General features: G+C 38.1%; 1 protein-coding gene across 10 annotated transcripts in view; it reads right to left on the bottom strand.

The window, feature by feature from the left end:
* The window catches only part of SLC41A2 (solute carrier family 41 member 2), a 128878-nt gene that overhangs the window by 49602 nt on the left and 64603 nt on the right, over positions 1–14673 (bottom strand). For all 10 annotated transcript variants that reach the window (XM_059402202.1, XM_059402207.1, XM_059402203.1 and 7 more), the window contains 2 exons: positions 13837–13983; positions 4041–4188 (listed from right to left, as the gene is read on the bottom strand). In XM_059402202.1, the coding sequence (XP_059258185.1) occupies positions 4041–4188; positions 13837–13983 (295 nt within the window). The remainder of the gene's footprint in view (positions 1–4040; positions 4189–13836; positions 13984–14673) is intronic.

Here is a 14673-nt window from a genome sequence, read left to right as displayed (position 1 = left end):
AGCTTGGAGATTTGTTAAGTTTCCATGACTATTACCAATTGGTTAGCTTCAGTTTCTTGGTCTAAATCCTATAAAACATTGCCAGTTGCTATACTCTGTGGGATCCTGTTGCCTAAATCTTCCAAGAAAATGCAATCTACATTACAGAAAAATAAATCCCACGTTATCAGAGAACGGGGTTGATTGTCAAAATATCAGATCAAATGTTCTACCATTGCCTGACAGTTAACATTAGGAACTTATTATTTTAATTTTTTAGTAAAATAAATGAATTGTGGCTTGCTGTGCCTAAATTAATAGGACTTCCCATTAAAAGTTACATTGTAAAATCCCAAAGGAATCTTCCTTAAGGGTATTTTATTAAGGTCTCACTTTAAAAATATATGTATTTCATAGAACAAACTAGTTATTGCCAAAGAATAAATTTCTGTGCCAAAATGCACAGGTTCATGCTGTGAACATAACATGAACACTTGTTAAAATACATCTTAAAATGTTTTTATGACCTAGGTAACAAAATATTATAGGAAAAATTAGAAAAGACAAACAAAAAGAAGAAAATAAAAATCAACCTCAGTGCTATCATTCAGCATTATACTGTTATCATATTGGTATATAGCCTCCCAGACATTTTTAAACACAAAGATTTTTAAAAATAAAAGCTCACATTGTGGAAGTGGTTCTCTCTTCACTTGTATTAAATTTTATTTGTATCGAATAAACATGCACATTATTTAAAAAGTGAAAGTACCACAAAGCTTATGACATAGTCCCCAGCCCCCACTCCCAGAACCTGTTCTCCACTAGTCATTCTTTTCAACTTCTTTAGCTGTTTCTTCTGGTGTTTAATGCTCTATTTCTAAATAACATGTTTATACTGTGATTTCCTGATTTTAAATTTTAGACATTTACCTAATGACCTCCACTGTGACAGATGGGGACTTCATCTCACTTGCCCTTCCCCTCCCAACCTGGGATCCTTCATAATTCCCTTCCTCCTATCCTGCCAACTTGGTTCTAACAATTCTGGGTGAAAAATATTTATGGTTTACTTTATCGTAACAAGGAAATCATTATTCACAACTGAACCATCAAGTGTATTATTAGATTTCCTCATTTTTATTTTTTACTTGGGCCTATATTTTTCCCAATTTTGGGGGTACTTACTATTAATTTGCTTTCAACTTTCTAACAAAGTTAATGAAATGCTTCTGAATACAGTCAAACATCAGGTAACTCATCAATTCCACTTTTGTTTCCTAGAGAAAGTCCTCCGTAAGTCTTCTGTCCTGCCAACCCAGATGGTGGCCTCTAGGCACGTTACACGGTTGTCACCCCACAACTTCCTTCAGTCTCCGACACTGGGTCTTGGTCTGTATGCCATGACCAAGTCCCAACATTTCACAGGACCCTATTGTCTGAAGCTTTCAGGGGAAAGCAATCTACATCACAGAAAAATGAACCATCTGCTCTCATAGAATGGGTTTCCTCATTCCTGTGTCACCTTTCTTGATTTATTTCCTCATTTTGATAGACCATTATCTTCTACCAGCGTTTATATGAAAGCCCATATGGGAAGCAAACTTTTTGAGATCCTGACTGTCTGAAAATTTCTTGATTCCACCTTTACATCTGGCTGATATTGCAACCACAACTTATGTTCAAAATAATCTCCCTTCAGAGTTTTGAAGGAGTAAGTTTAGATGTTGCTATTGGACATCATTCAGGTTCCCAATGCTTCATGTATAACTCATCTTTTTTCTCTAGAATATTTTGGAATTTACAGTAGCATCCTTTGATTAGGCTCTCTCCTGGCATTCACTGCATTAGGTACTTAATGGGCCCAACAAGCTGGAAGCCCGTGGTCTTCAGTCCTCAGGAACTTTCTTGTATTATTTCTTTGATAGTTTCTTCTTTTTATTGTTTGCCTCCAGGTGCCTGCTACCGCTTTCTGTTCTATTTTCCAGAACAGTATCTCAGCTCTATCTTCTAACTTTTGAGATTTTTAAAGATTTTATTTATTTAGGGGCACCTGGGAGGCTCAGTCAGTTAAGCATCTGCCTTCTGCTCAGGTCATGATCTCGGGGTGCTGGGATCGAGCCCCTCATTGGGCTCCCTGCTCAGCAGAGAGCCTGCTTCTCCTTCTCCCTCTGTCCTTGCCCCTGGGCTCATGCTCTCTCTCCTTCTCAAATAAAAATCTCTTAGAAGATTTTATTTATTTATTTGAGAGAGAGAGAGCAGGAGGAGGAGCAGAGGGAGAAGGATCCCTGCTGAGCACAGAGTCCATCGCAGGGCTTGATCCCAGGACCCCGAGATCATAACCTAAGCCAAAATCAAGTCAGTTGCTTAACCAACTGTACCACTCAGGTGCCCCTATGTAGCCTTAATTTCCAAGAGCTCTTCCTACTTCTTAAATCCTCCTTATTAGAGCATCCTGTACTTGCATTATGGATGCCATACATTCTCTTACTGCTCTGAAGACACTGAGGAGATTTTTTAAGGTCTTTCAACTATCCCTGTACTTTCTTTGGGTACCATTTTTCTGCTTTCTGTCTCTCATGTTAGAAGCCTTAATCAAATGTCCGGTGATCCTTTCACTGTCGGCTCCTCCGTGAGGGGAACTGCAGAGCACACTTGGGGCTTTCTGGGTACGGAGGCAGAGCTCATCAGAGGGCAGGCTTCTGAAGAAGCATCAGGTACACAAGCAGCTCTTTCACTAAGGGACCCACAAGGGTCAATATCCACAAGTTTTTCTTTTGTGCTGATGAGTTTCCCCAGAAAAGAATTATTCTAATTCTTTGCCTGGGGGTAGAGGCCTGACTGCCAACATTCCATGAGCAAAGAATAAGAAGTGGCATAGGATTTTCACTGTTCAGCCTCTAGATTTTCACTTAATCCTATTTTTCATACAGTGTGTAACCTGCACCCTCACATATGCAGGTGTTTCCAAATCCACATACTCTCTGGTTCAGTCTCTCAGAGTGAATTCTGGTCTTCTGCCAAGTGGGGGGAAGAGGATGGTCCCCCAAGTGGTCAAGCTGGAGAAGGGCTTTTAGGATCTAATTGCCTCTTGAATAAACTTTTCACCGATCTTCTTCATTTCAGCTCTGAGAAGTACTTCGTGCCTCTATTTCCTCCACCTCTCCGGGTTTCTGAGGCTCAGCTCTCAGACCCATTTGCTTCTTATGGGTGTCCCCCCCCAACCCTGCAGGAGGTGAGGTTTTAGCTTTTTCCATTCTGCTAGTTCAGTTAAAAATCATCTGATTCCTATTTTACTAATTCTGTAGAATCTCGCACCTGCTGTCCTCTCTGCTCCCCTTCTGTTTGTGGTTTTATAGCTTTTCTGTTCTATTACTGTCATTTTAGTAGTTTCAGGAAGGAAGAACATAGATGTGGGTCAATACACCACGTTTAACAGGAAATTCGTACTCTTTTCTAGCTTGCTCTTTTCACCAAATGTGCAATGAACATCTTTCCATGTCAATACAAACTTTGTTATTTTTAGTGGTTAACATTTCATTTGGTGACTACACTACAATTTACTGGATTGATAGCTGGTTGCTAGACCTCTAAGGTGATCTCTTTAGTTGTTGTTAAAAATCCTACTGTGATGGGGATCCTTACAACTTTATTGTTTGCATATATCCTTAGTTATACCCTGTGTCCTGTTGGAGTGTCAGTAGTCAAATGGCATGTGCATTTCTAAGGCTTTCTGATACTTATGTGAATACCTTATTATTAAAAATAAGTAAAGTCAGGTTAACACACAAATACACATACATACACACACGTACACACCATGAGAAACCTTACTCATCAATCTGGTAAGGATTTGATTAGAAAAGAAGTTTGAAACTGGTCTACAGATTTCAATAATTCCTGACATTAATTTCCCTATTACCTGTGATTAAAAAAAAAAAAAAAGACCTGGCTATATAAGATAATTGACCCAAGAAATAAAAATAGGCTGCTGATATTTTAATATATATACACAGGTACAGGTATATAGAACACATTTACACACACATTTTAATACTAACCTACTTATAACCATAGCTGTTATGACAGGCTCCCAGCCTGAGTAGAGAACTGTCCTTGTGGCTGGATGTTTGGCAGCTATTATAATCCAGATAGGAGTTAGAGCCAAGAAAAAGACACCAACTAATGGAGAAATGTAGTAATAGTTGTCTAAAATTAAAAAAGAGACAACATTTCAATCTCTCTTCTAACCACATAGCAAATATAGATATTAAAAGTACAAGTTTCCCAGGAGATAGGATGTTATTCAACACATTCACAGGCTATGTATTTTCTCTAAACTTCACACAAATTCAAAACTGTGGATAAGAAAAAAAAAAACCGTGGATAAGGTAAAATTATTAAATAATGTAACTGAAAATAAATACAGGAATCCAATAAACATTTACTGAAATAGCTATTGAGCTGGATGAGAATTGCCATAATAACAGGAAGGACAGTAACAGTAAAAAACCATCATTTATTTGGCTTCTGTTATTGAGCAAGGACTGTGCTAAGTGACTTTTAGGCAACATCTCATGTGACCATCCTCCCAAGTATGAGGTATACTGCCGTTTCTATTTTATGAAGAAACTGAAGCTTGGGAGCTTAAGGACATGGCTAGGAAACAGGAAGAGTCAGGAAAAGATGGCGTCCGATATCAAAGTTAGTAACTCTTTTTTTTTTTTTAAGATTTTATTTGATTATTTGACAGACAGAGAGAGAGCACATGTATGCAGGGAGAAGCAGCAGGCAGAGAGGGAGAGGGAGAAGGAGACTCCCCGCTGAGTAGGGAGCCTGATGTGGGACTCAGTTCTGGGACCCTGCGATCATGACCTGAGTGGTCCTGGGATCCTGGGATCATGACCTGAGTGGAAGGCAGCTACGTAACCAATTGAGCCACTCAGGCGCCCCCAAGTTAGTAAATCTATCCATTTAACTCTAAAGTTAAATGGAATATTATTTTTACTTAAAAGGATCTTATACTACAAGCATTCCAAGGAATGCTGGCCAAGCAATGGATAATAGATAGCCCCAATACTAAATAGTGTTCCAAACTCCAAAATAAAATTAAAAAAACTAGGGGCACCTGGGTGGCTCAGTGGGTTAAAGCCTCTGACGTTGGCTCAGGTCATGATCCCGGGGTCCTGGGACTGAGCCCCCTATCAGACTCTCTGCTCAGCTGGAAGCCTGCTTCCTCCTCTCTCTTTCTCTCTCTCTGCCTGCCTGTCTGCCTACTTGTGATCTCAATCTGTCAAATAAATAAATAAAATCTGAAAAAAATAAAATAGAAGAACCAAGTTTAATATGGGTAAACACCTCTGTTCACTGCTGAACTTCTCAGAACCCTTAATATGCTAAGACAGAATACAGTACACCGTGTTAACCATAGTTTGGCCAGATCACCTAGTTTCACATCTTGGTATTATAACCTACCTTGGACAAGAAATTTCACTCCTATAAACTTCAATTTCCTTATCTATAAAATGGCAATAATAATAGTATCTATTTCATGGGGTTATTGTGACTCTTAAGAGAATGAGTACATGTAAGTAGAATAGTGTCCAAGCACCTAGCTAATATTCATCTAACACTTACTATTATCATAATTATCGCTGCCATTATCATTAACATCTTGCTATCTGGAACACACTGAGATAGCAGATTGCCAGGACTTTGCTATAACCCCTTTGTGGTAAACTGTTTTACTTGATCACAATTATTCATTCTCTCTCCATTCTTATTATGCTTCCCTACAGAGTGAATAAATTTCTCTGCCTTATTGACTTTGGGCTTAGCTATTTGTCTTGCTTTGTAGACATGCTGTATATCACCTCTGAACAAAATTTTAAGTGCTTTCAGAAATGACTAGAATAGATAGAGATAGATACGCAGATATCAGCAGTCTTCAGACACTAGACAACAAGCATTGTAAGCCTGTGTTCCCTGAGAGAAGGCAAAGAAATGAGATAAGCCTTACAACAGCCTCAGCTTTTTAACGAAAGGCATGTCCCAGACCACCATGCAGGAAGGGAAAACTCCAGCAGAGTAAAGCTAGGGCAGGGGGAATTTATAGGATCAAATACTGGAGAAGATGAAGCTCTCAAAGAAAGAGTTCATGAACTGAATACTAAGCCATGCATGCATAGGGTGAACTCCACAAGGCTAGGCCAAGAATAATTGTGGAGTTGTAAGCTGAAAAATTCCCAGAGTTTACAGAGGGCTGGAAGTCAATCAATTCAAGAGCCAACCATCTAGGGAGGAGAGGCCTCTTCAAACACTGAGAACATTTAGTGAAGACCTAAGAAGTGTCACATCTTAGTAGTAGGACCAGCCCTAGTGTAACATCTACTCAATAGATCTTGAAACCAAGCCTTGTGAAGCTCAAGCTAATCTACAATAAACTGCCTCCAGGAACAAAGTCAAACACTTCATAAAGAAAAACAAAACAATTGAGCACTTAACATTATTACATTCACAATGTCTAGCATCCAACCAAAAATTATTCTGAAGTGTTTGGAATAATATTTAGTCACATTTACAAACTTGGTTAAATACCCTAAGATACTCTACTGACTTAGACATTTCAAGAGTCTCTCAAAAGTTTCCAAGTACTTAAGATAATCTTTATAAATCTAATAGATTAAGTGTACAAATATGGCAAGTCTTTAAGGTTTTATAAATGTTCATATAATGCATACAATTTTGGAATATTTATATTTAAAAGTCGTAAGAGTAAGTCAATTACTTAATTACAAATTTAAGATAGAATTAGAAGACTGACATGTTTCTCTGATGGGCTTAGTTACAAGTATATTTAAAAATATATGTTTTGCCTCTTTCGGCAAATACCATGAATTTGATTCTCAAATATTTTTATATTTAATTCTAAATATCCCCAGGGATAAAAGTTGCCTACCCCTTCTTAAAACAGTAACACCATCCCAAAACATTTTTGGTAATATCATTTTAGCTGATCAAGGTGTTACTAAATTTTTCTAGCATCTCACAAAATTCTTCAATCCTTACCCAGAATCTTATCTTTGATTGAATTTTCTATTTCCCCATCTTAAGATATTTAGAGATCCCTTACCTATGACTAAAAATGTTGGAACCAGATAGAAGCTCAATTTTTTTCCAATCAGGGAGGAATAAACAATTACTATAACTATTAAAATAATATCCAACCAAATTTTATCTTTAGTTCACCTCTTCAAAATGAGTATGTTCACAAAATCCATTTGAATGTTTTCTTCCATTTAAAGGGATATGACTGGGCACCTGGGTGGCTCAGTGGGTTAAAGCCGCTGCCTTCGGCTCAGGTCATAGTCTCAGGGTCCTGGGATCAAGTCCCACATCGGGCTCTCTGCTCAGCAGGGAGCCTGCTCCCCCCGCCCCCTGCCTGTCTCTCCATCTACTTGTGATCTCTCTCTGTCAAATAAATAAAATCTTTAAAAAAAAAATAAAGGGATATGACTAATGTTATACATACCATCATTTTCTTCATGAATTTTATAGAAGATTGAAAAAAAACTTTATTGAATGGATTCCCAGTTCTTCTTATTAAAATATTAGATAAGGGTAAATAACATCCCAATTAGAAGGCAATTCTTACTTCCTAACAACCAAGATTAACAACGATCTCTTTATAGGATCAAACAGGAAACTAAAGGTAAAATCCACTAAACACAAGTGAAAAGAACTATTCTGCTAGGTCAGATCATCTTACAACTTCATTACCCTTTCATTTTACTACGTCAAAAGAGGAGCACACTACTCAGTTTTTAAGTTACTTTCAACATTAAATCTCTGGAAGGACATCTGAAGTGGAAAGAAGCACCTACCACCCCAACCCCAGAAACACCGCTTGAACTTTTGGAGCGGGGTAAAATTTTCTCAGTACATAAGCTTAAAATAATGAGTGGGCAGTTCCTTAAAAAGTTAAACAGAGTTATCATATATTCCACTGCTAGGTAAATACCAAGAGAACTGAAAACATATGTTCACACAAAAGCTTATGTAAGTGTGTTCATAGCCTCATTTTTTCATAACAGCCAAAAAAATGGAAGCAACCCAAACCTCCAGGAATTGGTAAATGGATAAACAAAATGTGGTATATTCATACAATGAAGTATTATTCAGGACTGACTCATGCTGCAAGGCAGGTGAAACTTGAAAACGTACTAACTGAAAGGAGCTGGACATAAAAGGTTATACATTGGATGATTCAATTTTTTGGAAATGTCTAGAACAGGCAAACCCATAGAAGGTAGATTACTGGTTGCAGGGTCTGGGCAAAGGGTAGAATGGGGAGTGATAGCTACAGGTTTCTTTTGGGGTGATGAAAATGTTCTGGAATTATACAACAGATTGTACAATATTACAGATGTACTAAAAATCATTGAACTGTACACTTTTTAAAGGTGAACGGTGTGGCGTGTGAACTGTAGCTCAATTTTTTTTAAATTCTAACAATGAAAAAAAGGAGGGGGAACTATAGTCTTCAAAAATGTCAATGTCTTGGGCGCCTGGGTGGCTCAGTGGTTAGGCCGCTGCCTTCAGCTCGGGTCGTGGTCTCAGGGTCCTGGGATCGAGTCCCGCATTGGGCTCTCTGCTTGGCGGGGAGCCTGCTTCCTCCTCTCTCTCTCTCTCTCTGCCTACTTGTGATTTTTCTCTGTCAAATAAATAAATAAAAATCTTTAAAAAAAATGTCAATGTCTTAAAGACAAAGAAAAAACAGATACAAATATATATACATACATATAGAGACAGAGAATAACAGACAAAGCAAATGGGATAAAATGTTAACATTAAATGTATCTAGGTCCAGGATAGGCAGAACTTTAAAAAGTAGGGGAAAACATGATAGAAATAAAAATTTCTAAAATTGATTTACTGTAAACACGTTCTATCTCAATTTCCTGCCATGTCTAATATGCTCATTCCTACCAAACTATGATTGCATGGGACACTCCTCTTTTTTTCCTGGATAAGATCTAACCTAATTCTGAGGGCTAAGGAAAAATTACAAATATAGGAAAAGGGAAGATTCTAAACATTTCTCTTTGTAGGCTATACTGGTGTTTTATAGATGTCATAAAATTAAGGAATTACCTTCAGAAAATCACTAATGACACAATCAGCAAGAGAAAAATGGATGACTAAAAGCCAAATTTAGTATCAAATTTAATTTATCAAAATTTAAATAATGTCTTCCTTCAAAATGAAATACACTTCAATGATCCGAGTCAAAATAATATTTTGTATTAATTTCTGAGTATATCACAACAGGTATTACAGTAGGTCATTATTCAGCCATTACTCAACACATCCACATCCTAATCCTTAGAAACTGTGAATAATTACCTTATATGGCCAAAGAAACTTTGCAGATGTAGGTCAAGTATTTTGAAATGCGGAAGTTATTCTGGATCATTAGAGTGAGCCTGAAATGTAATTACAGATGTCCTCCCAGGCGGAAGTCAGAGGAAGATCTGACTTCAGAAGAGTAGGCAGTGTGACCGCAGAAGCAGAGAATGAGTAATGCAGCTACAAGCCAAGGAATGCTGGCAGCCAGCAGATCCATGAGCCAAGGAATGCGTTTTCCCCTAAAATCCTCCAGAAGAGACCAGCCCTGCTGACACCTTGATTTTAGCCCTGTATGAGACATTTTAGACTTTGGCTTCCAGAACTGTAAGATGATTCATTTCTGTTGTTGTTTTCTTTCATAAGATTTTATTTATTTATTTGACAGAGAGAGAGAGAGAGCGCGCGCAAGTGAGCACAGTCAGGGGGGAGCAGAAGGAGAAGCAGGCTCCCCAATGGGGAGCCCAATGCGGGACTCAATCCCAGGACCCTGGGATCACAACCTGAGCTGAAGGCAGATGCTTAACTCACTAAGCCACCCAGGCGCCCCTCATTTCCATTGTTTTAAGCCACAGAGTTTGTGGTAATTTGTTATAGCAGCAATAGGAATGAATACAGGTGTACAGATAAAGCTTTGCAGAATTTTAAGCCTAAGAAATGTCTGTGCGCATTAGTATCGATTCTGTGACATACGTAAACTACAGAAAACTAAGGATGAACACAGCTAAAGTGGTTCAAATTGCTGTGATTCCACTTATCTGCCAAACAGAAGAGCCATCTTTCTGATTCATGGCTTGTATCTTTTATTGGATTGCTGGTGGCGTTTTGCAACAACTGTCACACAATTTTCATTAACAACGTTCATTATTCTTACCCTAAATTCTTTTGAAATATGTAGCTGCTATGCATGACATTCTTATATGTCAGCTGTTTGTGTGTGAGCTACAAAGCAAGGGGCATGGTAAGTTGTCGATTTTTTTTTTAATACCCTCCATTATAACTATCAGAATTCTCTCACTAAATTGACCTTCCAGGAATCACTCTAAACTAAGATGGTGAGGGCTGAAAATCTCTGAAGACTGACATGTAAGAAAAATTTAGATTCTACTCATATCACCATATTACTCATACTCACACCCAGGCAGGGATATTCTAGAATGCCTTGTAATTAACTAGCTGGTCTCCCTGTCGGTTTCTATGGATTGGAGCTACCTAAGGATGATCGTGATTGTTCTATGGCTTCAACTAAGCCATCTTTTTAAAGTTAACCTCAAAGAATAAGAAACCCGTCAACATTCTGCTTCTCAGATCTTGCCTAAAAAGAGAAAAGCTGACAGTTTGTCAAATCAATAAAATCATACCAGAATTAGATAGCCATGGAGTTATACAAAGAACTGAAAAGAGTTCTTAAAATTCTCTCTCTCTTTTTTAAAAGATTATTTATTTATTTATTTGACAGGGAAAGATGGAACACAAGCAGGGGGAGTGGGAGAAGGAGCGGCAGGCTCCCCACTGAGCAGGAAGCCACTCAGGCGCCCTCTTAAAATCCTCTTAAAAGTATGCAAACAAGAAGAAAGAAAGGGCAGCAATCACTATGTACAGATATTCTGGTTGCTGGCCTAACCACAACCTTTTAATAGCTTTTAAAAGTTACTACTGTTTAAACATTACTGTATGAATGAATAAATGCCTTTCTATCTTCTCGGCAAGTCATACCAAAGCATATCATAGTTCAGAGCTTAGATTATTTTCTAAACTAACTTTCTATTTTTGTTTCTATTTCAGTATCTCCTAGCCATATGCTACCATTTAAATTTTTCTGTATAGATACTAATCCCCAAGATACTCTTCCAATATTTTCCCAATACTAAGTATTCATTGAAAGGGTCATTTTTTTGTTGTTGTTGTTACAATCTATTCTGCTGTTGGACAAAGAACATAGCAAGATCACTCAGAAAGATACCTGTCTATTTCCATGGGTGTATGACATCCTGAATAACTTCTATTCACATTAACTGGATAGCTTTCTAAAGAAATAAAGCATTTCACCAAGTGTTATTTATTTAACATCCATTTATGTATATGGCCCTATGGGAGTCAGATAGATTGACTGATTGATTGATTGATTGATTGAGAAAACACAGAATTTTTTCCTCAGAAGCTTATACCCTCATAAAGGAAGGTACTACATTTACACAAAAAGCTATAATGATCAGTAAAATGTAAAGAACCATCACACGAGACATTATCAGTGAAGGGTTACAGGAATTCAGAGGAAAAGATCAATTAACATGAGAGAAATGTATGAATCTAGCACTGAAAATGAGTCCTCTGACTGGCCTCAATGAAGGGGAAGGGAATGACATAAGAAAAGAAAGGGAAAAATCTTGCCTGACACACGAGAATCAGTAACTGACACACAAGAATCAGTAACTGACGCAGGAGAATCAGTAACTGCGTGAGTCCGGCAGGAGTAACAAGCCCAAGAAAGGGAGGAGCAGGTTTTCCGCCGACTCCCAGAGGCTGTAAACACAAGGCTAAACCTTAAACTTTGTTAACTGAACAACAAAGACTTAGGTGACGACACAAAATAAAGTCCACAGGAATAAACAAAGCTCTGGGCTTGTTTTGCCCTTTTTGTGGGGAACTGGTGAGGTACAAAGGGTAAAAATCCTGTATTTACCTCAGATACCAGAAATCAGCAAATTTTATCAGAACCAAAAGAAACACACTGAATGAATGTAGAGTGAGCTTCGGGACAATGCATCCAAACTGAAAAGACAGGAGGGGAGCTGTTCCAAGTTATTCTAAGCATCCAAAATTCTAGGTGAGGAGTTAAGAGAGACTTTCCTCAACGCCCTATTCTTTGGGAGCCGTGTAACACAAGCCTCTATTTGTAACAAAAGCCTAGAGCGGCCATGAAATCCTCTTATCTCTAAAGACTGCTAAGTGTTTCCAACATAGCTCAGGAATTAAACTTTGTTTCCAAGAACCAGGCAGCACAGCGGGATGAATGGGGTCTCTGAATTTAAATGTGCCTGTTCCCTAACCTCTGTAGTGAGCCGACCACTAACACTGCGCTGGTCTTATGAGGCCCCCTAGCGTTCACGATGAAGACACATACTCCAACACGGGCATCAGAAAACCCTTCATTGTTACAACAACTATAATTTTAAGAGACAGAGAGGCTGGTTTAAAAAAAAAAAAATCAGCACACACGATTTTCCCCCAAAGTTTATTTACCTTCTGAAATCTCATATACTGAGTCTATTATACCATTATAACAATTGTTGTATTTATCAGGATAACCTTCTTCAGTGGCATTCTCTTACTCTAGGACTTCAACTGAGGAAACACCCTGATATTCAACCAGCTAGCTGAGAAATGGGTTACAAATGACTCTGTGGTATTTTGAGCAATCAAGTCTGCAAATAAGATACCTTTCCTGTTTCCGTATGTAAGAGAACCCATCCCAGAAACACCACCAGGCTTCTAATCCCATCTCCACCCCACCCTCAAAGTTTCTGGCAAGACCCGTAGAATAATAAGAGGTAGAAACACTTCACTCTCTTCTCCCCTTCTTTTCTTCTCCCCACTCCTCCTCACACACTTGTCTAATCCGTAAGGCTAGGGAAAGGAACACTAACCATACCTAACTCATCTTGTCTTTTGGGATCCAGCCTATTGCCGACAGTCTCCCTTTCCCAACACAGTTAGCAGCCCATTTCTGTGGGGGAGATGAGGTCTACAAGTCATCCAGCTGCCTGCCTATGACTGGGGAAATGAATGAATGAAGAGTTGGAGAAGATTATTAAGTCACATTCTTTAATACTGGCCATATTTTAATCCCTGATGTCAGTATGAATTTCTGAATTGTATAAAACCGAGAGAAAGTATGACCAATTATCATCCCCAAAATAAATTAAAGCAGATTATCCCTTTACTATTATAACTCCTTTTCTGTGCTTTGCTTGACAGGAAGAGGAAAGAGTCGAACATTGTCCTAAATATACTTGTCCATACAGCCCTCCTTGTATATTTCACAACAACAATGAAAACTTAAGACCTAAATGAACAATATCTTACTACATTTAGGCCATTGCTTATTTATTGTCTTCTGCCTTGTTTCAAGTGGACATATCTTTTTCTAAATGAGAAGCATTTTCCTTCAACATCAAGTTTTATTGACCAACTCATTAAATAATTTAAGGTAATTTTATATACTAAATGATGCTTCCCTTAATAAATGACTGCCTTTGTCAAGTTAAAGCCCTTTCTTTAGTTCAAAAACATGTATCTGAAACTTACTTCTTCAAACCAAATGTACTTTAGACTTACTTTAAAGAATACCATAAATCTGTATAGAATTCACAAACTGTATGAGGATAGATGAATAAATTTATTTGAACGGACTCTGAATAACCCATTATATTTAATTCCAAATTAACTTACCAAGACAGGAGTACAAACCCTGACTTATCCATGCTAATATGGCAAGAGTTATGAGGTCGCCAAAACTAGCAGCAATGGGGGTAGCAACATTATCAGGATTTATGCCAGTCTTCTTTGAACCAACGATAACCCCAACCATTATTATTCCTAGAAGAAAGAAAACTCATTACTTTTTATGCTGTGATTTAGAGAAAATCAATCCCCTGCATTCCAAAATATAAAGGCTAGACCAACAGCGCATCAGTTCCAGTCAGACTGCTTAGATAAGTTGACTAAAGCAAACAAAACATTTTACTCTAATGCTTTGGCAAAATGCCTTTCAACAAATTCCAAGTAGGGATCATAGAAGATTTCAGAAGTTCAGTGCTGCATCTGGAGACCTGAAAAGCTACTATAAAATAACATCAAAGCTAAAGTTTCAGATTTAATAACATGTATGTCTCAGGTGTAATGTATTTGTGTGTACCAAACCCGAAGAGTTTATTTTAACCCTCAAAGTATGAAAATGTCAAAGAAAGGTGAGGCATATTTATATGCACAGCAACTGGGAAGAAGACCATGAAAACGGATTTGTCTACATGGTGGTAGCCAGAATGCTTGCTTCGTTTTATTTTTTAAAAGTGATGAAGCAGGGATGGGGGTGCCTGGGTGGCTCAGTCCATTAAGCAGCTGCCTTCGGCTCAGGTCATGATGCCAGGGTTCTGGGATCAAGTCCCACATAGGGCTCTTTGCTCAGCAGGGAGCCCGCCTCTCCCTCTGCCTCTGCCTGCCAGTCTGCCTCACTTTCTCTGACAAATAAATAAATAAAAGATTAAAAAAAAAGTTTAAAAATAAAAG

Source organism: Mustela nigripes, chromosome 6 (assembly GCF_022355385.1).
Source record: "Mustela nigripes isolate SB6536 chromosome 6, MUSNIG.SB6536, whole genome shotgun sequence".
Lineage (NCBI taxonomy): Eukaryota > Metazoa > Chordata > Mammalia > Carnivora > Mustelidae > Mustela > Mustela nigripes.
This window is presented reverse-complemented; position numbering and strand designations above follow the sequence as displayed.